The sequence below is a fragment of the Acipenser ruthenus genome, chromosome 9, assembly GCF_902713425.1.
Source record: "Acipenser ruthenus chromosome 9, fAciRut3.2 maternal haplotype, whole genome shotgun sequence".
In the NCBI taxonomy this organism is placed as follows: Eukaryota; Metazoa; Chordata; class Actinopteri; order Acipenseriformes; family Acipenseridae; genus Acipenser; species Acipenser ruthenus.
In genome coordinates this window covers 2,636,955-2,660,569 of record NC_081197.1, presented here as the reverse complement: position 1 = coordinate 2,660,569, position 23,615 = coordinate 2,636,955, and the positions used below count along the sequence as shown (strand labels likewise).

Below are 23,615 nucleotides of genomic sequence, written 5' to 3'. Positions count from 1 at the left end.
ATGAATTTGAGAATAGATGACTTATTTGAATAATTCCTTGCCAGTGTGTGTATGTGTGTGTATATATATATATATATATATATATATATATATATATATATATATATATAATATAATTACATGCTTCGGTATCCGTTCCACTGAGGACTAATAGGGGAATTTAATGACCACAATGGAATAATTTTTTTTTTCGTTAGATTTTGTCTCTCTTGCAGTGATCATTTAACAATGTGTGCTGTGTGTAATGGTGATTATGCATGCTTCACACCTAGATCTTGAAAACTGAAATGCATCTTCAAGTTGATTTACAGGTAGATCAAGTTCTGTTGTAAGATAATGTTTTTTAAAAAAAAAGTCACATTCGTTGGTTTAATAGAGTAAATGCGTTTATTTACAAATGTTTTTATTTATGAATGCACAGTATGGATAAGATACAGAAGCATACAGCGTAAACATGTTGAATAGTTTGGAGAGGCTAAGTCGCTACATTAATCCCACCAAATGGATTTAACAGTGAGTTGTTTCTGTACAGAGAGGGGGGTGGGGGGTGTTCAGAGTGATTTCAAATTGAAAGGGCAGTACGCAGGTTGCTCTGAATAGCGAGCTGTCCTGGAGTAATATTAGTATCGTGGTTTCATACTGGTGTTTGCGCGGTTTATTGTAGTTCACAGACAGACCGAAGGGTGGCCACTGTTTTAATGAAGTGCAACTAACTGAATTTCCTTCGAGGCTGTTCACCCCGGGGCTCCTTTTGAAAGAGGAGGGGAGCCGTTGCTCATGACGGTGTGCTGTGTTTGGGTGCTGAGCTAAACTAATGTGTGGAATCCAGTCATGGGGTCCAGATGGTCCACTGACTTAGCAGCATTAGGAACACCTTTCCCCGGCTAGCAGCAGTAATACTTAAAAGTTTTACATAGAATAAGAGTAGGTAAAATGAATACAAATGATCAGAATAATAATACAGTTCTAAAAACTTGTATTTACTTAAACATATTTGTATTGTTTTTGTAAAGGTTTGTAGACTGTAAGGTGTAGCTAACGCATTCCAATGTATTCCAGGTAAGGAAGCTATATATATGTATTTGAGAATAGATGACTTTTTTGAATAATTCCTTATATATATCATCGTCTGGCCACTGTCAACAGCAGTGTTGAAACGTGCTGGCACTTTTCTGTCGTTACACAAACTGCTTGCCTTTTAATTCTTTAGATAACCCCATTGCGTGGAAGTGCTTTCTGAGAAACAAAACAGAACGACTCGCGTTTCGAAATGGGCAATTACTGTAGGTAGCATCCATCCTGACAGAAAAGGTTCTGGCTGACATAACTTGGCTGCGTTTTATAATAGACGGCATCCCCGCTGACAAATTTGACAAACATATGCTTTTCAAATGTAACTTCCCTTTTAAAAACGTAAGCGCGCACTGATGCAGTAATAGCACTGCTTTGGTTTCCTTCTTCTCCATGGTGGCAGTGCTACATGTTGAATGTGTCTGTGAATCATTACCCCGGCTGTGAGTTCTGTTTATATAACTGCTGATGTTTTGGCGTTTATTTTCCAGTGTCTACACAGTGCAGTGTCTACAGCATTTCTTCAAAGTGAACCTGTAAACAGCCCCTTCCCCGCACCCCCTCGGCCAGTTCAAAAGTAATGAGTGAATGTGTATACAGTTCAACTGCAGATGTTCAGCCTTGTGTTTAATATGTTTAGCCAAGTCTGTTTTAATTTTAGTATTTCCTACGCAAACATAGACAAAACACTGTCAAACAGGGGGGACGGGACACCTTCAGTTTAAATGGAGGAAACATTCAGACAGATTTAATGTTTTGTCATTTAAAATGTTTTATAAGAATGGGTTTTCATTGAGTTTATGTCTACCTGCACCATTTTAAGAAGTGCTCGTTAGTGTTTTTTCTTTTTAATATTTTATTTTTTTCTTTTTAAATTTACAAGAGATCCGTGGCTAGTAATATACCCACCTATCTGAACTATTTGTGGGTGACAGTGCTTTCTTTGGATATTTTTTCAATAACTTAATTTACCGGTTAGACCTCAAATGTCCAGCAGGTGGCATAGGTGTACATACTAATGGTTGATAAATCTGTCTAATATACTGGTAACCAGACTAATAGGGGTGGAAGCTTTCTGGATAATTGACCCACACACCCTGAAAGTGACAAGGATGCATTGCAAGTCTGAAAATAACTGCAAGGGCCTAGCTTTCACTGCTTTAAAAGCACAGTGCTGACTGTCACGTCATGTTTTTATCCTGCAAAATCCAAATTAACATCTAACAACTAAAAATTAAAAAAAAAGTGGGCTGGTTAATTAATACAACTTTTTGATATCCTTTAATAGAATTCTGTTCTGTAGTTTAATCTAGTCTTTCTGTAAATATGCTGAAAAAATATATGAAATATATTTCTAACAATAATGGTAAGTTTGGTTTGAGATACAACTCATATATGTTGATAGCAGGATAACAGCCCAACAGCTGTGTGATTGGTTAGTTTGAGCACTAACCCTGTATGGGGTTACTGGTTTCAAGCTACAGGTCAGACACCACAGGCACACACATTGCATTCCTTTGCTGACCTAACACTGAAATTGCACCTTTGAAGTCGTATGCACATGTAGCATTGCACACCGAGCCTTGAGTGACTGACACCTCCTGAGTGCGGTCCAGATGGGGAGCCTGGAATCGCCTCCTCTATGTCTGCATGTCGTTTCCTTGTTTCAAATGCTTTGCAGTACTCTTTACTAATGCATGCAATCCTGTATTGTGTTATCCCTGTCGTGTTTCATTTCATTTTCAAAAAAACAAAACTGCTCACAGTATCAATTTACTGTACAGATCTGTTTTACGATGCAACAAATGGTTTGACAAAGCACCTCCGCGAGGAACACAATCTTTCCTGTGTTCTGTTCTCCCAAGTGTTTGCCACTGAAATTGATACTAGATTCCCTTACCCTCACTGCCCATTCAGAGTCAGAGCCGGTTCATATCCAGTTAAAAGCATCCAGGCGTTTCAGATTAACAGGTTCCATTGGGGCTTTGTAGGATTCCGCTGATGTCATTCATCTTTTAGAAACTGCTTGATGAGCTGACAGGCTATGCTGCCAAAATGCAGTTCAGTCCCAGCCCTGCTTTCCAGCTTTATTAATACAACACAAATCCCAGGCAGCTCTTGGGAGGACGCTGCAGCTACACAGATGACGACACTGTAGATTTAATTGCAATCACTGTATATAATACACCACAAACCAAGGCTTTGATTTCATTCCAGTATGGAGTACAACATGCACATTAGCCTTGTGGACTGTTCTTTGTGTTCAGTAATTTTAGACATAGCAGAGGTATTCTAAGCAATCTGCTGAACGGAACGTGCACACCTACATTCGTACTTCATTTCTAGAGATTGATTAATTGATGTTTGATTGTGTTTTTTTTTTATTTTCCAAGCCTCTATTAAACATGTATGTATGGATTTCTATGGCCCTGGTGCCCAATTTAGAAGCTCATGCCTAACCTGTAATTACATTACTGGCACAGGCATGCCTTTGGTTGCATTTGAAGGCTTTGCTTTTGAACAGTAAAGCAGGGATGGAAATATTATTCCTGTTGCATAGCAGTTCACCCATTGCAGGTTTTAATATGAGCTTGATTGGCTGCAATGTATCTCAGGTCTGTCTTATCAAACTCATAGTAAAACCAGGAATGGATCAAACTGCAGTGCAATGGGAGTCTTGTTTCCATCCCTATAAAGTGTTCTCAATGCATCGATTTATTACATGGTAATGTTATTAATCTCATATTAAATCTGGAATGTTAAAACCAACTGGCCCTGAACAGGGGGCTTGAACAACAGCAGAGATTCACTCAAGGAGCCCAGAGTTGTGCTGGTGGGTGTGGGAGGTACAGTAGCATTGAGAGGGGAGCACAGTCACATCGACCCTGAACAATGGGCTCCTTGTTCTGGGGGGTTTATTGCTGCTCTCCTAACACGTCCCCTGCAGCTTGAGGCTTTAAAAAAAAAAGTGTTCATTTGTCCTAGAAGTGAGTCTGCAACTTTAAAACTATGAAACCGTGAATTCCAACTAGCACTGTATGTGCTGCTTTTAAGAAGAGTCTGGTTTCAAAGCTTTCTTGACATAATATAATACTATGCTAGGTATTTGTTTTTCAGTTTTAATACGAGTTGGGTAAGACTCACCTGAGCTTGTTACCTACACTGTGTGGCTAATCAAGCTCATAGTAAATCCTGGAATGGGTGAAACTGCTATGCTATTCCATGCCTTCAAGGTTTTGAAGTTCAGCCGTGTGTTTCCTGAGCCTCGAGATTAGAGCAGGGAAGTTCTCTTGGCGTTTTTCCCTCTCGGAAGGAGCGATAATGTAAGAAAGGGAAGCACTGAGTCCGTGGCATCAGTGAAGGAGCAGTAACAGAGAAAGGGCTGCAAGGCGCTGCAGGATGCGATAAGGAGAAATATGTGTTGGTTTAGAACATTCTTACCATTCATGGGAACACTGTGGCCCGTGAGGTGGACACACTGCCAGAGCACTAAAAGAATCGCAGCAAGCGTCCATCAGATTAAACAGCAGTGGCTGTGTAGCCCTATACTTGAAGGATACTGTAAGGAGCTTTAGATCAGGGTATAATGTAACCTATACTGCAACAATGTGGATACAACATTGTGACTCCTAATTGTCATTCTGTCATGCAAAAAATATGAAATGGCATTTTCAGACAGACATTGGTTTGATGTCTTTTTTTATAGAGTCAGAACATCAACAAAGCGTTTGTTAACCCTGCAGAGGACACCGTACAGCAGCCTCCTTTAATGCTGCAGTCTTGTTAATTCGGTATATTGTTAATTGTGTTATTTTGTACCATTGATCCCAAACTGTAAGCCAGGTCCCAAAGAGAAATACATCCTGCCTTCTTGGTTTCATCCATTCATTCTGCTGGTTTCAATGGATTCGGCTCACAAGAAGGATTTTATTTGTCTGTACTGTACCCTGGTAGGTGGGAGAGTCTAACCAGATTCAAATTGTTTCTTTACCACCCAAATGCAAAATAGATAGTACAGTAATCCGTTGCATGTCCGACTGCGATGGGACCAGAGTAAGGGAGGATGAATGAATCCTGTTTTAAATACCATTATACACAGCTGTAACAATTACTATACTCACACAATTATTTTGAGATTCAGCTTTTATTAGGGAGCTCCCCTAAATCCCTTGTTTAGAAAGATGCAGGGTGTTAATGCTTGTGGCAGAGTAGCCGTCTGCCGTGTGGGTGCGTGCATTTGCTGCTGAGTGACAGGCAGGAGATCCAGACGGAGGTTGAAGTAGATACGCCCCACAGGCAAACAGGATTTATTTACATGTCAACACACTGAACAGCTCACGTCACACTACCAGCAATGGCAGCGCACGGAGCACATACAACACAGTGTATGAAAACTGGGATCTATAATGTGTGAATTAATCTCTGTTCAATAATAAACTAACGTTGCTGAAGAGTTTGATCATGGTGGATAAACGGTGAGGGCGGATATGTGACGGATGGATACGTGATGGATTACTGTAATGCATGCTTTGGCTGTGATGTGTCAGTAAGGGCACCTCGGACAGTAATGCTGAAGATATTCCAGGGATGATTGTTTTAAGACTGCTTTTTACGTGATTATTTTTATACATTGCCACACTTGAAGTTGCACTTTGCATTGAGATATATCTGAAGATATATATATATATAAGCTGTCTAACAGCAAAAGTCATTCTATTTAGTGATACTAAACAGGATCCCTTATGAGAAGTGTGCATGAGGGGAACAGTGACCCACAAAACTCTGCCAGTTCAAACTTGTGGGGCTGATGTTCAGGAGAGGTCAAATATGGGTTTGTCTTGGCAACTGCAAGACTCTTTTTTTTATTTATTTATTTTCTGAAAGGGTGCGAAAGCAACAAAAGAGAAAGACACGAGGGAGGCACGAGGGATCTTGTTGTGTGTCTAGAAGCCATTGTGTGTGTTTAATGTGCCATGACCCAGTCTGGGTTTAAAGAGAACACAGTGGAATTGTGTTGCAATGAGTTTAAGTGGTGTTAACAGAATGAGGAGTGATGCTGTTTTGGTACTCCATCAAATCAAATAGAAAGAAATCCTTGCATTAGAGAAGAGAGTCGAAGGGGAGACGAGGTGCTCTGTTCACAGGGGTGGGAGGGCTGGTTTAGCAGCTGTATGCATGTCTGATTGGGAGGTTGTTTAGCATTGCTGGAGGATGGGATAGGAGACCTAATGCAATGTGACCCATGCCATTCCACAGTTCTGTTTTTTAATAAGACTCCCATTGCATATCCATTTGGTCCATTCCTTGTTTTACTAGAGTTTAATATAAGGTGGTTAATCAAGCTGGTAGTAAAACCTTATTTTTTATAGTCTTATTTCCATCCCAGTATTATATATTTTCTTTTGCCTCTGTCTTGACCAGCTCTCCCTTATAGTTTAGATTTTAGAAAAATGTACTTGCAATGTGTTTCTGTGCACCCCGTCTGTTCTGACATGTATTTCTCATTGCCTCCCAGGTTACACTCTTACAATGTGTTTCTGTGCACCCCGTCTGTTCTGACATGTATTTCTCATTGCCTCCCAGGTTACGCTCTTACAATGTGTTTCTGTGCACCCCGGCTGTTCTGACATGTATTTCTCATTGCCTCCCAGGTTACACTCTTACAATGTGTTTCTGTGCACCCCGTCTGTTCTGACATGTATTTCTCATTGCCTCGCAGGTTACACTCTCTGTCTGGGTAAATCGTACTTCTTCCGTTTCAACCATCCCGACGAGGCCAGTCGATTGAAGAGCATGCTGCCACATAGAAGCCAGGTGTCCCCCCTCAGCTCGAGCCCAGGTATGCAGGTCTCCCAATCCCAGGGTAGGAGGCTTCCTCTTTACTAGCAATGCCAGTGGAGACATGTCCAGAACTGAAGTCTGAATCGTAGACAGTCAGATGTTTTTAACCTGGTCATCATCTGCCGGCTTCAAAAGACGCCGCCGTTTGCATTAAAGGGGCACCGCGGTGTCTGAAGATTCTTAGTGTCTCGGGATCTTTGACCCCTTCATCACCTCCAGGGTGTGCCCCTGACTCCCACTGCCCCATTAGCCCATTAGTGCCATTGTCCTCATTTGAGGACCGGCTACTTTGTCATTTTTGGAGCATTTTAAACTGCATCTACCTGTTTTAATTCTCTAACTATATTGTTATGATAACTTACTCTAATTTTGTTAACCGCAAAAGTTAAGTCTAAATGTAACACTTAATTCTGCTAAATTAGCTCTTCAAGCTTCATAACCATGAGATTTCACTGGTATAATTACGGGCACGTCTAACTTGACTGTCCTCAAAATAGGACGCAGCAGTTTGTAGCCAAAATGAAGGATTTAAAAAATGTTCTGTGATGGAATATTGATTTAGAAAGTATCAAATTTCAAAGAAAAAAAAATGTGGTTACAAATAGCAAAACAAAATGCAAAACGTCAATACTTTTCTTTAAAACTGTTGCCGTGGCTTTACTCCTCAAACAGTTGCCATGTCTCGAGACTAACTGGATGTTAAGGGGTTAATGCCGCATACCCAAGCTAACAGTTTTGCTCTCGACCCAGCAGTGCAACGCTGATCATAAAGGTCACTTAGCCTGTCACAGTCTCTAGATTATACTGCTCAGGAATTTGCTTTCACCTAAATCTCAAATCTTAAGAGACCTGAAAATATTAAACTAAAGATGCAGTGGTCTGGCTATTTGCACTGGGTTCATTATTTTCCAACCCTTAACTGAAACTCTACATTATTAGCCTCTGGGGGTTGAGGGGTTTAATAAAGCTGTGTTTGCACATGTTTGAGCTTTCAGATGCCGGTTGTGCAACACTGTGTTACTGCATAGCGCTTTCTGCTTTCAATGACTCATTCCATAAAAGGGAGTGCGGTCTGGTGGATGCTGGCCAGAGCTGGAAACTGCCAGACAGGAGATCCTGGTTTCATATTCAAGGATTGGAACAAGACTCCCGTTGCATAGCAGTTTAATCCATTCCAGGTTTTACTGTGAGCTTTAACCTTTTAACTGGCTGGAAAAAAAGATTGCTGGTGGTCTGCACTGTACCTTGTTAAATATTAAAATAGCAGTTTAAGATATTGCTATTAATCTTTTTATTTTGACAAGCACATAACATTAAATTCCGTTTCTGTTTAACCTGATTGATTTATTACGACAGAGATACAGCAAATTCCCAACAAGATCAAAACGAGACCAGAAAGAGACAGACAGTGTGTTCTTGTTTCTTGGAAATCACACATTGTAAAACCCTTTTGTTTTTATCAATATATGTATGCTGAGACAACTGAGCATTGAGAATGGCAGTCTTATTGTCATCCCTGGGTCTCCATTTAAGCTGTTAAGAGTTAAGGGAGGGGCAGCGAATGTCAATTGCCATTGATTGGTATTCAATTGTAAAGGCGAGGGAAGGACACATGTTCCTATTTTGAAATCGACACATTCATGAATGGATGTATTTATTACCAGTAAATGTTTGTAAAGGCAGTTATGAGTATCAGCACAGCCTTACTGTGTACATTTAATAGGAAAAGAATTGTCTTTACCCACAAAAACAGTCAGAGTTCCTGTGAAGTGATTCGTTTAGTTTCTGTGGGCTTTTTCTTTCCCCAGTTTATGTATCTTTTTGGTAAATAGTAAGAATAATATTTCTCATCTCTTCTTTGGAATGATGCTGTGCAATGTTGACTCAAGCACTGAACCACGTATTTGAATACCGAACCGCTGTGTTGGAAAACCTTACACAAGAGAAAGGAATGTGGAGTAAGAGGCATTGCATGACGTGTGACACTGCACAGCACCATCCCATACAGAAGAGCACTGCGGGAGGCTGTGCCTATCCCATACAGAAGAGCACTGTGGGAGGCTGTGCCTATCCCCTACAGAAGAGCACTGCGGGAGGCTGTGACCATCCCCTACAGAAGAGCGCTGCGGGGGGCTGTGCCTATCCCATACAGAAGAGCGCTGTGGGAGGCTGTGCCTATCCCATACAGAAGAGCACTGTGGGAGGCTGTGCCTATCCCCTACAGAAGAGCACTGCGGGAGGCTGTGACCATCCCCTACAGAAGAGCGCTGCGGGGGGCTGTGCCTATCCCATACAGAAGAGCGCTGTGGGAGGCTGTGCCTATCCCATACAGAAGAGCACTGTGGGAGGCTGTTCCTTTCCCATACGCACTGTACAGCTATGTTACTCCCTCTGCTGCTTTTCATTTTTAAAACCTTCAGGACACAGTAGTACTCTAGATCAATTCAGATGAGCCACACAAGGTGATAATTAAACTGTCCACAAGGAGGGGCTGACTTGTGCATGTGGTTTGCAGGTGGGTTGCACACAGATGAGTCAGAGAGACTGCAGCAGGGCCTGGTAGTTTAAGAGCTGTTTGTTCATCTGCCCTGGGACTCGTCAGTCTGAGTAATCCTGGCTAGTGTTGCACAGTACCTGCTCATAGCAAGGTGTGTGTGTGTGTGTGTGTGAGAAGTGGAACACTCAGGAGTGTTCTGAAGTTCCAGAGGCGGAACACGCGGGACTGTTCTGAAGTTCCAGAAGCGGAACACGCAGGATTTTTCTGAAGTTTAGTTCTGATTGCTGCTCTAGAGAGTGGTGTTGGAGGAGAGATCCACACATTGCTGCTGAATGTAGAGGGATTGTGAAAGAAGGCTTGGAGGTTCTCACTGAAATGGGTAATTGCTTTGATTGCAGATGTCATTTTTATAATATTGCTGTGATGTTTTCTTTGCAAGGGGAAAGCTGTCTAAAGAACAAGTGTTTATACAGTATAATCATTTCATTTCTGAGCTTTTTTTCTTTTGAAATTTGAGGATTTTATTCTGTGGGAAACATAACCTGTGGTTTGGATGATCTAAGACGATTCAGTATGATTAGAATACAAAATAAAACAGCTGGTGGTGATTTTCAAGAAACTCAGTATTGCACAGCACACATTTTACTATAGAAGGACTACAAGTTCTGTATTGTGCAATATATTTACCATTCAATTAGCAGTCTTTTTAGTTGTGTAAACTGGCAACATGATTTTAGCTGAAATTGCAAAATCATAAAAAAACAGAAGAGGCGACAGCACATCCTTGATTGCTCCAATAAAGAAACTGGGTGGGTCAGGCGTCCGGTCCTCGGCCAGTTGGTGTGGAGCGGCCAAGCCAGGGAGTTTGTCTGGCCACTTGGAAACTGTCAGGATGTCCCAGGGAGAGGCTCCATCCTGCTGGAAACGAAGCCAGAGCTCCTGATTCTCGGAGTGTGAACGCAGCAGACGAGCAGTGATACTCTAGTAGTTTTTCTGATTTGGTTACAAAGATCTTCTAATAGGAAATAAGACTGCCATTGCATAGCAGTTCCATGCATTCCTGAGCTTGTTACCTTGCACTGTGGTTAATCAAGCTTGTATTAAAACCTGGAAGGGGTGAAACTGCTATGCAATAGGTTAACATTTGAAATGGTTAAGTGCTCAATCCTAAAGTTTAAATGTTTGTTAAATTAAATGGAAACGAACACCCCGAAGTCTGGCATACAATGTGCTTTTAAGGTACACAAGGAATTGAGCATCTGTTCAAATGTTTTTTTTTTTTAAATACATTTTTAGAATGACTTCAGTTATCAAGAGGAAACTGACAATTTGGATGACCAGATCCAACCTGTGGATACATTTTAAACCCTGTTTCATGTGCCCCATTGCAAAATATGAAAGTTGGCATCATTGTATTTGTGGGACACACAGGTCCCATGTACCTTTTAAAGGGTTATACATTATATTTATCTATTTCTATATGCTCACATAGACTTTTTTTTTCTTTTTTCTTGCAGATTTTGTGAGGCTTGGAAATGAGTACAATCACTCTCAGAACACGTCTGGTTCAAAGACAACGCGGACTGCAAGGACACATCAAGAACTGCAGAACATAATGGACACGCTGAACAGGAGAACAGGAGATTACCCTCCCTCCTACTTCACGCTGTCGCAATCACCCCCCACCAGCCCCCTTCGATACGGGTCCACCTCATCCAGCCAATACCAAGACCAGGTGCGAGCTGCCGCGGTCCGACAGCACATCACAGACCGGCATCAGCGTTCAGACAAACCCCCTCTCTCCATCAAACTGAGCGCCCCCTTCTCCAGCAGCATGCCTCCCTCCCCGAGGCAGCGAGGCGTGCCGCTGGCAGATGTTGCAGACGTACATTACAGGGAGCGAGAGCTGTCCCTCGGCACTGTGGATCTGCTGGCCTACTCCAGAACCAGCCCCCGGAACAAGTCTCACGAGAACGTCTTCTTCTCAGGAACTCTGGAGGGAAGGAAGATGCCTGGAGGCTCCCTCCTTCCCATGTGGAATGGAGGCTCTGCAGGAGATGCCCTCTCTCCTGGTGGGAATGCTGGACCTGCCAGCATGCCTTCCAGCCCTCGACTAGCCAGAAGGTTGAACATGCAGGAGAGCCAGGCTCTTCAGAGCAGGACCAGCAGAACTGGCAACGACATCGGCCCCGACGCCAGCCCCAGGCAAAGAAAGCATTCCGGGGGATCCCTCACCAACATGGGCGTCTATAGCCGCTCTCTTCCACGACTCTACAAGTCAACCGAGAGCCAGCTGGCTCCATTGAGCGTGCCTCCGAGAAGGTCCCTCGATAATCAGTCTAGAAACCACGCCAGTGAGTTCTCTCACAATGGGACTGTGGAGGGGGATGTGTTCTGTTACCCCAGCGGCTCCTCCTCGAGAACGTTGAGAAGCATGGTCACCCTGGAGAGGACCTCCGACTCCAGCATGCCGTCCAGCGTCCCAACCAGTCCACGGGTGGCCAAGAAAATGACCCTGACCTCCTCCTCCAGCTCCTCCAGTGTGGACTTCCATCACAATGGCTTTCAGGGCTCCAGCAGCCCCACCTTTGACACAGCCAGCGTGGAGAGTATAAAGCTGAGCACACAGCAGGCTCCTCCCTTTAGGGAGCGGAAAAACAGCATCAGCTCACTGAACGGTAAACATGAGCTGCGGGACTATCACCAGAGACAACGGGATGAGCGCCTTCGAGAACAAGAAGTGGAGAGGCTGGTAAACCCTGCTTGATTTAATAGCACTCACTTTGACCCCCCCCCCCCCCCCCGTGGAGTTTCCCTGTTCCCATGGTGCTGTTCAACCAATCAAGCACAGTCGCACTCCGTCACCCCTGGGACAACACAAGTGCTTACCTGCTGTGTTACCATTCCAGAACACTGTCATTGAACACACATGGATTTGATTGAATTCCACCAGGGAACAGGGAAACTACGCAGGCCATAAAGCAGCAGAATGGCTTGCTGGAATTGCAATTGCAATGGCAATGCTGTTTTGTTAAATTACAATTAGTAACAATTATGCTACAGTAATTAGTTAAATGCCTATAAGAGACTTCGAGTCTGGTGAAGATTGGTGCAAAATAAAGGCAGTTGTGTTCACCATGTAATACCTACACCCAATAAAATCCTGTAGAAATTCTTATACAGCCAGCCAGTCCATACCAAAATTCCCACGCTCCCAGCGTTCGGTGTTGCAATGGCTGGCAGGCGGAAGGATTAAATCACAGATGCTCCTATATTTGCATTTCCTTTACTATCGAGTGCCAGCAGGGCTTATGATGAGATTGGATTACAAGCAGCCAGTTGCTCGAAGATGTATTGCACACAATCTCACACGTCCTGTTTTTTTTTTTTTTTTTTTTTTACGATTCAGAAGCTAGTGGACTACTGTACTCCGTCTTGTGTACCTTGCACAGACCTGGACAGGTTTTAGTTGGCAAAACTACATTTAGAATTGTACTGTTAATAGCACTGTTTTTCAGTCTGTCATTAAGTTCTGTAGTTAATGCTAATCAGCTGGAAATCTGGGTGACGCAAGCGGAACAGATCCCCACCTACTTATCAAAATCGTGATTAATTCAAGAGGTGAGGTCGTTACAATGAGGTTTCTTCCAGTAACTCCAGAGCCTGGCGGCACGGTAAGTACTGTGCGGGCAAATGTATCACAACACCTCAAGACTGGTCATTCTATCCTTTATTTGTACCTGCATGAAGACCTCTAGCTGTGAGGATTTCAGTCAGTAATCAGACTCTTGTGTGAAAATGTTAGACCACTTTGTGCTTTTAATTGGGCATCTCAAACAACTTCTAAAAAGTCTCATGCATATGACCATTGGTGGTTGTGTTGTGTTCCTTTTCTCTTACTATTTTAAATTAATTGCAGACGTGGCCTATTAGTCCTCAATTAAATACGACAATCGCTAATTTGCCTATTGACAATTTTCCACGATTTTCAGTTCCAGTGGTTTTCAATACATCAAAACAGAAGCAATGGGGTGTTCTAATACATTTGCACACTTCTGTGTGTCTGGATGGATATAGATGAAATAACACAGCTGTGTAAAAGCAGTTCAGAAATTCAGAAAAAATAATTACTGAACGGTTCAGAATTGTAATGGTTTCTTCATCCAGTTTTAAATGCAGCCGTTTCAGAATGCCCTTATCTTGTGTGAATTGCTGTAGTTTGTTTATAGACTTTGGCCTGTTGTCCTTGAAAGTTCCTTCTATATATGTACTGAAATGCAACAGGAACTCAGCTAAATGTTTGTTCATTTGTTTGTTTTTTTTTCAATCTGATGGTATGCAGTTTTCTATACAGGTCATCCAAAAAAAACAAAACCATTGCTTTAGTCCTTGCTCTGCCACCATCATTACATAACAAAGGACAGAGAGGTGAGCCTGGGAGGTTTAAACATACAGAAATGTATTGGGAGTACAGTTAAACCAGGCAGCCAGTTGCAAAGCAAACGCTTTTCTGTGTATCTTTCAAGTTGCCTAATGTAGACTGGACTAGACCATTTTACATCTAATGATACTGCTGTGATACAAGAGAAGGGCGGATTTGAACTCTCTTATACTCTAGTCTTTTGTTTGAATATTGGTACCACCAGTGCTATAAGTATTTGTTGTCTAGATTTTTTGTTGGATTATTGCTGTAGTTATGTACCAGGGTGGATGAGTTCAGCCCTAAATGGAAGTTTAGTACAGGTGAGCTGTACCAGTTGGTACTTAATAGTGTTGGAATGTAAAATCAGGGACTATAGAAACCATAGAAAAACAACAGCAAGCTTTCCATATAACTGTGAGATTGGTTATCAGTGTGGCGAGTACTGTAGTAATCTTTTCAGATGCAGGGGTATAGTGTTGTTCTAATCTTTAGACACCTGCACAACATGTGTGGAAGTCTGAACCATGTCATAAAAAACATGCATGAATAAGATGATGTCATGCACTCCTGGTAATTCCACACGTCATGGTGTTTCAGTCAGGACCCAAAGATTGTATTTTCGATCCCTGCTGCTTTGCCTGGTGATCCTGTCTGCATTGACAGACCACAATTTGACCCCATTTGAAACAAATACCTCTCATTGTGGGGGGTTCCCCGGGAATAGTATATGGGAGGATTGTACTACTGCACAGTGGGACAGTAACAAAGAAAACCGCTCAAGCACCCTTTAACACATGAGAAGAAAACTAACACACACAAAAAAACAAAACATTAAGTAGTTATATCTGTGCTGTCAGATTGCTAAAATTACCAGGGATAAAATTGTTCCACGGCCATGTATGAAATTCACAAAAAAAACCACATTGAAATAAAAACACACTTTTCAGCTGCTTAAAAGTTTCAGAACAAACTCAATGCTCCTCATGTGAAAAGGATATTTTAGTTTGACGTTTCCTTGAACAGTCAATGCTAGACTTGGCAAGCCTGGTCCAGCCTAGGCGACTGTCTAGTGAAGGGAATAACCCGTGGAATGTTCTATATTTACCATGCGTCCGCGCCAGCGTCTGGTCTCTCATTGTCGTGTGTTGGTTTTCAGGAACACCAGCGTCTGGTCTCTCATTTCGTGTGTTGGTTTTCAGGAACGCCAACGTCTGGAGACGATCATGAACCTCTGTTCGGAGTTCTCCAGGTCGGACCAGGGCCCCTCGACCGTGGCCGACCTTCAGAAGATCAACAAGGAACTTGAGAAGCTCCAGCTGTCTGAAGACGAGCTTTCGGATTCCCAGGCCAGCCAGGAAAACGGTTACAAAGCCAAACCCCGAGATCTCTCTTCCAGATCTCCGAACTTGTCGTTATCCGGATCACATTGCGGGAGTCAGTCGGATCAGGGCGCCGCCAGAGACCAGGTTTACAGAGATGCGGGGAATGGAACGTGGCAGCTCAGTGAGAACCTGAAGTCTTTGCAGTCGTTGTGTTCCAGTGGAGTGAAGACCATGGGAGTTTCTTCAAACCCCAGGATGAAGAAGGTGAGCTTTGTTTCAATACACCTTTAGGACTTGTGGTCATGTGAGGGCCAATGGAACAGTGCACTTGTGTCTTTATTGTCTATCTACATGAGCAGAACTCCTTCACAGTGTGTCTGCAAAGCTTTCCTGCAAGGTACATTGTCAGAGAGGCTTATGAGAGGATCCACAACTTTTCACAATGAATTGAAATGGTTCACTTGGGAGTATCAGGAAATGTGCTGTTTTTAAATTGTTTGGAAGCAGTCCGATAAATCGACAGAGATGATCTGACATTGGTGTCATCCATACCCAGGGTTGGGATCAATTCCTGTCTTTCAATTCCAATTGTTTTTTAAAATCAATTCCCAATTGCAATTCTATGAAGTGGAATTGATATTTTAGAGCTAGAATAATTGTTGTGATTGTTCAGCTGCTTTCATTTGAAGCTGATTTAATTGACCAACAGTGAATTTAATTTACATAATTTGTTGCCAACCCTGTCCATAACAAAGTAAAAAATAATGGTGATTTTTATTGTAACTGACCTACAAATGAAACTTTTTTTTTCTGCAGAAAGAAACACACAGACATTGTGTGCCAATATCTATTCTACCTGTATTGCCATTTTCTGGTTTCTAATTTGTGCCTGGTTTTACCTTTTAGTGATTTTTAAATACAAGTATGGAACTGTGTATATAATGTGTGTGTGTTTCCAGTAAACTGTTGGTCTCTGCATTTGTAGCCCTCGGACATGGCTGAGGGTGACCAACAGAAACAGGAAGTGATCCGGATAGAGGAGGAGCGGATCCAGGTTCTGAACAACATGGAGGAGCTGGAGCAGAAGATCAAGGACCTCAACAACCAGCTGGACGAGTCTGCCAGGGAGGTGAGGGGCTGACTGTACCAGCGCTTCACACACATTCCATTTCTATAGCTGAACAGAACAAAGGGGTGGGGGGGGCATGTATAACCGCAGACTACATCTGTCATGCTATATTGTACAGCTCTGGCCAAAAGGTGTGCATCACCCTATAGAATCATCTAATTTTGCTTCATGAAGTCGAATGAAACCTGCTGAATAATGTTATGTTAACATAATGAATTAAATACCGCTTTGTAGTTTCCCATGTACTTAATGATAAACTGACAAATTGAAAAATGTGACATTTTGAAATCTAACATGAAATACTGTACTATTATTATGGCTTCCGGTAGACTATTGCGATATCATTTTGTAGTTTCTTTGATTTACATGATGTTAAATTAAAACTATGTTCATATTTAAAAACAAAACCCTTTTTTTTTATTGCATCTCAATCGTAAAATTCTAGGTGCTGCAAAACGTTTGGCCACAGCTGTATATTCTGTGTTGTACCCAGAAGCAATCGAAACGGTCTTCAGAAAGGCTAGGGGCATGAGATAAAAACACAGACCAGATCAGGGATAAGGATTCACGTTGTGAAAAGAGAAAACTGGGAAAGACAGGAACAGAAACATTTCAAGTGTCTCTGTCTCTGTCTGGTATGTTTCATTCCAATGCAGTGAGTTTGTTTCGCAATGCTTTATTATACGAGAGTTATACGAACTTGAACAGACTCCGGAGGAGTTTCAGTTGAATAAGAAGAATAGTAGATTCTGACCTTGCTCTGTTTGTACAGCTTCCCTGATAGAAAACCACCTCTCCACATGCACTGGGTTTACCAGTCTGCACGGGGGGCTGCTGTGCTTCTCATCGTCCACAAGCAATCTGTTGACACTCAAGTGCCCCCTGTATATCGGGGGATGTGTAAAAGGCTGTGGTGTTCAGAATAACAGTGTGGTGCTTCCAGTCGGAGCATTTGGCTGTGAGATTTCAAGCAGTACGTAGGAGGGGAGGGAGACTCTTGTGAGACACAGAGGAAAGTGTGGGAGGTTTGTCTGGCAGCTCTGAAAGTACAGTGAAGAGGGACTGAAGCGAGTTTAATACACATGCCTTTTACCAATGTGAGCTGTATACCAGAGGTATTTCTGTCCATGCAGTTCTTTGTGTCTCATCTTTCCCACATAAAGAATAGAGATCTGATTAAAAGGGGAAGCTACGTTGTGTTTTTGCTGAAGAAACATCCTGTGAGCTTCCTCTAGATATTAAAACAATGTTTATTTTATGTAGTTTTAAAACCGTGATTTATTATTTTTATTTCCCCTAATACTCCAAGGCATAAACGGTTGACAGCTTCCGTTTAGCAAACGTTACCCTGCTTTTAATTCATTTATTTATTGTTATTAGTTTTCTTTTTCTTAAATGTCAAACGGGAATTGTATGCAATAACTTTAAAAACCAATAAATATCATCCAAAACATCCACTCAAGTCAGACCCAAATAACTTTAGTTGTTTTTATGTTTTAAGAATGGATATTGATGTAAAATCCATTTCTCTGGTGTAGTGCATTAAAGAAAGCTGCTCATTTAAAACACTCCCCTGCTGTGTTCTGTAGATGGAGATGGAGCGTGCATTGCTGGAGGGGGAGCACGATTCAGAGATGACACAACTGCAGCATGAGAAGGAAGTCCTGGACCAGCTGAACGAGAAGATCACAGCCCTTGACAGCAACGCGTTCTCTGAGAAATCAAAGGTAATCGGGAGTGCTGGCTGAGAACACGCCACGAAAAGCTCAAACACAAATGAGGGGTCCCAGAGTGGCTCACCTGGTAAAAGCACGGCCGTGTGGTGTGAGGGCGAGGTCATACAGTCAGGAGCACAGATTGGCGTCCTGGCTATGCGGAGTCGCCGGTCTTCAATGGGGATTTTGAAGGGAGTGACGCATTGGCTCTGGCGCTCTCCCATTGGTTAAGGAGGCAGAACTGTCCGGGACTGTTTTCTCCTCATCGCTCTGCAGCGGACCCTACTGGCCAGACGTGCAGTGAGCTCAGGTGGACACCTGCAGGGCTGACCATTGTCCTCTGGAGGGCGGTAGTTCGCTGACATCCGCTCTCTCTCGTTCCGGGGTGTAGAAGAGGAAGCTGGCTCGGTCGTGGGATCGGAGGGCTCCCACTGAACCTTCAGGTCTCCTGAGCGGAGTGGGGAATTGCTGCGGGGGGGATTGGACATTCTAAATTGGGAAGAAAATCGGGGGTCAAATAATTGGGCACTCCAGTTAAAAAAATAAAATAAAAATAACAAATTAAATTGTTTGAATAGAAATTCTGACTTATTGCGCTCAGCTCACAAACTGCAAACTTGACTTAATTAGTCAATATAGATGTTATAGTCCTTAACAGTACTTCACATTTTGAGTACAGGGTTTAACTTTAGAACTTATCATGGTGCTTACCTGAATGGAGAGTAACGAACTATACAGCAGGTAGAGAAGACCAAGCTTAAAGATGCATAGTATTTTCTATAACCACCTCATTCTAACAGCAATAATCTAGTTATAGAATTGAGTAATTTATTTTACCAGATTAATGTCTTCTCTTTGGTTTATAACAGCAAATACCTAAACAAACAGGAGCTCAGTGCAGTGATGTGCACTTCTACCTAAACAAACAGGAGCTCAGTGCAGTGATGTGCACTTCTACCTAAACAAACTGGAGCTCAGAGCAGTGATGTGCACTTCTACCTAAACAAACAGGAGCTCAGAGCAGTGATGTGCACTTCTACCTAAACAAACAGGAGCTCAGAGCAGTGATGTGCACTTCTACCTAAACAAACAGGAGCTCAGAGCAGTGATGTGCACTTCTACCTAAACAAACAGGAGCTCAGAGCAGTGATGTGCACTTCTACCAAAACAAACAGGAGCTCAGAGCAGTGATGTGCACGTCTGCCTAAACAAACAGGAGCTCAGTGCAGTGATGTGCACTTCTACCTAAACAAACAGGAGCTCAGAGCAGTGATGTGCACTTCTACCAAAACAAACAGGAGCTCAGTGCAGTGATGTGCACGTCTGCCTAAACAAACAGGAGCTCAGAGCAGTGATGTGCACTTCTACCTAAACAAACAGGAGCTCAGTGCAGTGATGTGCACGTCTGCCTAAACAAACAGGAGCTCAGAGCAGTGATGTGCACTTCTACCTAAACAAACAGGAGCTCAGAGCAGTGATGTGCACTTCTACCAAAACAAACAGGAGCTCAGAGCAGTGATGTGCACGTCTGCCTAAACAAACAGGAGCTCAGTGCAGTGATGTGCACTTCTACCTAAACAAACAGGAGCTCAGAGCAGTGATGTGCACTTCTACCAAAACAAACAGGAGCTCAGTGCAGTGATGTGCACGTCTGCCTAAACAAACAGGAGCTCAGAGCAGTGATGTGCACTTCTACCTAAACAAACAGGAGCTCAGTGCAGTGATGTGCACTTCTACCAAAACAGACAGGAGCTCAGAGCAGTGAAGTGCACTTCTACCAAAACAAACAGGAGCTCAGAGCAGTGATGTGCACTTCTACCTAAACAAACAGGAGCTCAGAGCAGTGATGGGCACTTCTACCAAAACAAACAGGAGCTCAGAGCAGTGATGTGCACTTCTACCAAAACAGACAGGAGCTCAGAGCAGTGATGTGCACTTCTACCTAAACAAACAGGAGCTCAGGGCAGTGATGTGCACTTCTACCAAAACAAACAGGAGCTCAGAGCAGTGATGTGCACTTCTACCTAAACAAACAGGAGCTCAGAGTAGTGATGGGCACTTCTACCAAAACAAACAGGAGCTCAGAGTAGTGATGGGCACTTCTACCTAAACAAACAGGAGCTCAGAGTAGTGATGTGCACTTCTACCTAAACAAACAGGAGCTCAGTGCAGTGATGGGCACTTCTACCTAAACAAACAGGAGCTCAGTGCAGTGATGGGCACTTCTACCTAAACAAACAGGAGCTCAGAGCAGTGATGGGCACTTCTACCTAAACAAACAGGAGCTCAAAGCAGTGATGTGCACTTCTACCTAAACAAACAGGAGCTCAGTGCAGTGATGGGCACTTCTACCTAAACAAACAGGAGCTCAGAGTAGTGATGGGCACTTCTACCAAAACAAACAGGAGCTCAGAGTAGTGATGGGCACTTCTACCTAAACAAACAGGAGCTCAGAGCAGTGATGTGCACTTCTACCTAAACAAACAGGAGCTCAGAGCAGTGATGTGCACTTCTACCTAAACAAACAGGAGCTCAGAGCAGTGATCTGCATGTTCCTGCACTTCTGATCGACGGAGATACAAGATAAGAAACGTTGCACTGGATCGTGATAAATGTGCAGAGTAGTACTGTGGAAGCTGTATTGTACAAAGGAGCGAGTTGTTGTGAGGGGAACAATAAAGAACAATAGGCTTGTGTTTTCCATGTGGAAGGTTTGTTCTGTTAGTTGTCATTCTCTTGGTATTGCTGTTTTGCATGGCTGGGGCCGCTAGTTTGATGATCTGATTATTTCAGCTATGCAAATGTGAACCTGCTTGCTTGATTCGATTCACATCTCATTTTAACTACAGTATGTTTGTAATTTCATGGACTTTTTTAGTTCTGTTTGGATCAGTGCAAAGTTTGCTTCCAAATAAGGAGAAACATTTCTATTCGTTTTATAGAATTGGCTATAAACAGCTTGGGTAGAAGCAGTTAAAAATACTCCCAGTTTAAAACTAGCTTTATAACAATTACACTTTTTTTTTCTTTTTTCTTCTGTGTTTTAAGCTTGGAGACAGACTTTGCAAACCGAATGAAAGCGGCGTCCTGAGTGGCTAAACATGCATGCACTGAGTAGTAAAAGGCAGGCTGAGTGGAAAACAATCCCGAGGATTTCTAAGTAAAGGTTCATGTACTGGGTCTCTTCCGGTGTCTCTAGTTAACATTGGCAACTGTTTGACACCAGCCCTCGGCTCGTTTACACATGATCCTTCACTGAGCAGATGGTGTGGATTGAGGGGCAGTGAAAGGGGAGGATGTTTTGGAAAATTCTTCTGCTAAACCATGTGTGTTCTTAAGATAGAGCTGTGGGACCTGAGCTCTCGCTTGAAATGTGGGTTTATATGAACAAAGAAAAATCTGAATTGGGTCAAACAGTGAGGGTCTTGTTCGAATGTGTTACAGGTGACCTTTTGACCCCACTGCAGGGGACGCTTCTTGAAGGTGCATCTGCAGAATTTATTTTGGGATGCGGGCATGCATGTGAAATGGCTTTCTGAGGCTAATTAAAAACATTTTAAAGTGCGGTATATCTCCATATGTGCATATGCTGCTTCAGTTCAGTTTCCTTACATGGAAACCCATTTATTAAATTATGAAAAGGGTTTTCTTTTGCTTGTCGGTAAGATGATCATTTCTATGTACGTGTTTTCAGTAAAAACGACATTGCATTTCAGAAAAAAAAAGTAATTTGCATAGAGCATGCCCTACTGGAATAAAGACATTGACCTACTGTAGTTTTATATCTGTGTTAATAAAACCACAAATTGCATGTGCTATCAAAGCCACGAACCAGCTAACTACTGTGCATAACAAAACTCTGGTGCAACGAAACAACTAAATCATTGATTCGAAGCATAGCTACATTCATATATTTTGGATTTGTGGGTCATAAAATTGTTTGTTGCACAATCTCTGGTTAGAAAATGAAGTCTGCGTTGCAGCGAGAACACCACGTTCCTGTAGAGCTTGGGGTGTGGAGTTCTTCCAGGGTCTTTGCTGTGGGGTTTGTATTTATAAGCCATGTAGTCACAATGCTGCTCTGGGTGTTGATGCAAAACAGATTTTATCAAAGAGCTAGCTGCTTAGAGTTATTCTTTATATATATATATAAACATTCTTTATAGTTTAAACCCAGGGAAACTTGATTTAATAATAAGTAGTCCATGAATGTCTGAACAGTGTATCTTCATGTACGCACAGAGCGGTTTCATTTTGGATTCAGATTGTGGTTGTGTGTTTTGAGTCCGCTATGGGAAGCTAGTAAGATCTGGTACGCTCTGTGCTCGTGCAGTGTTGCTTTTTTGTTTCAAGTGTCTTAGATTCCTCCTTGCTACTCCCATATGAGATCTTACGAAAAAAAAATACTGAGAATAAAGTGCTCTCAAGAGTGGAAGTTTGCAAATCTCAGCAGTGTGGCTCCAGTCACTTTCTCCCCGCTAAACATCCTCTTCGCTTGGCAGGAGCACTTCCTAGCCGAGGCAGTGCGATGTCTTTGGAAAGCCGCATGTGAAATGATGTGTGGAAAAGCTGATTTAAAATCACAGGCCCAGGTTGCCTTGTTCTTGTTGCAAACTGGATTTTGAAGCTGTAAAAACGGTGCAACTTTCAGCAAAACGGCTCCTTTAAAGGTCTTAACCCTTTGCTGTCCAGAGTTCAGTATATTGGACATTAAGAAAATAGTCATTAACTGCTGTTGGCATTAACATACCCTGGGCAGGAAAGGGTTAAGATGCACTAATATGTAAATGAGCTGCACTAGTAGTGTTGTTTCCTGGTCAGCAGAACTCCTTGCATTTTATTCTTTTCATCAGGGATTAACTGGCAGTATTTACAGCAGATTCGAATTTCACACTGCAGTAGCATATACTATTGTTTTATTGCTGCAGATCCTGTTCAGGGCATTTATTATTGACAGGGCTTTTCTACATGTCTGTCTTTCTGTGAGCACTGATCTATATCTCTGTCTGTCTGTCTATCTATCTGTCTGTGTTCTCGTGTGTGTCTCTTAAACTCTGCCATTCAGCTCTGTGTAACACTGCTTGCTCAAGCTGCTGTTAATGCAAACCATCTCCTGCTGCTTTCTGGGGATCATGCAACTAACTTCCAAACCCAAAGCAATTCTCTCTAAGCACGAGAAGGGTTATTTACTTGGGCATCTCGTCAGCCCCACACGGCAGCGATTTTTGTTGCTTTTGTTTAAAGGCGTCTGGAAAACTAATCAGTTGTAAATTAAGGGACTTTTGAGAAAGCTGTTAAGCTAATGGTGATTTTTGTAAAACCTTGTTTTTATTACCCCTTTAACCAGCACAGTGAAGCCGTTTAAGATGCTTACGTTATATTTAAGATGGCAATAGAATGAGCAAATGCCAAACTTTGTAATTCAAAGGCACCCTGTGTGCTTGCATGGTACTCCAGTTAACACACAAGGCTCCTTCCTAATTATGCATCATCTATTAGGTAGGTAGGGTGTGCAGCTGTTGCATCAGTACAGGTCATGTCGTTGGTACTGTAGCTGTAAATTTAGTGCACAGATGAGACCGTTTTAACCTAGATACCTCTCCGATAGTGGTTGGTG

The 23,615-nt window shown here is 42.5% G+C and overlaps 1 protein-coding gene across 4 annotated transcripts in view; it reads left to right on the top strand.

Annotated features, from left to right (window-relative positions):
• Positions 1-23,615, top strand: part of LOC117968351 (pleckstrin homology-like domain family B member 2) — a 64,437-nt gene that overhangs the window by 15,739 nt on the left and 25,083 nt on the right. For all 4 annotated transcript variants that reach the window (XM_059030716.1, XM_059030718.1, XM_059030717.1 and 1 more), the window contains exons 5-9: positions 6,791-6,910; positions 10,927-12,161; positions 15,032-15,418; positions 16,140-16,283; positions 17,873-18,010. In XM_059030716.1, the coding sequence (XP_058886699.1) occupies positions 6,791-6,910; positions 10,927-12,161; positions 15,032-15,418; positions 16,140-16,283; positions 17,873-18,010 (2,024 nt within the window). The remainder of the gene's footprint in view (positions 1-6,790; positions 6,911-10,926; positions 12,162-15,031; positions 15,419-16,139; positions 16,284-17,872; positions 18,011-23,615) is intronic.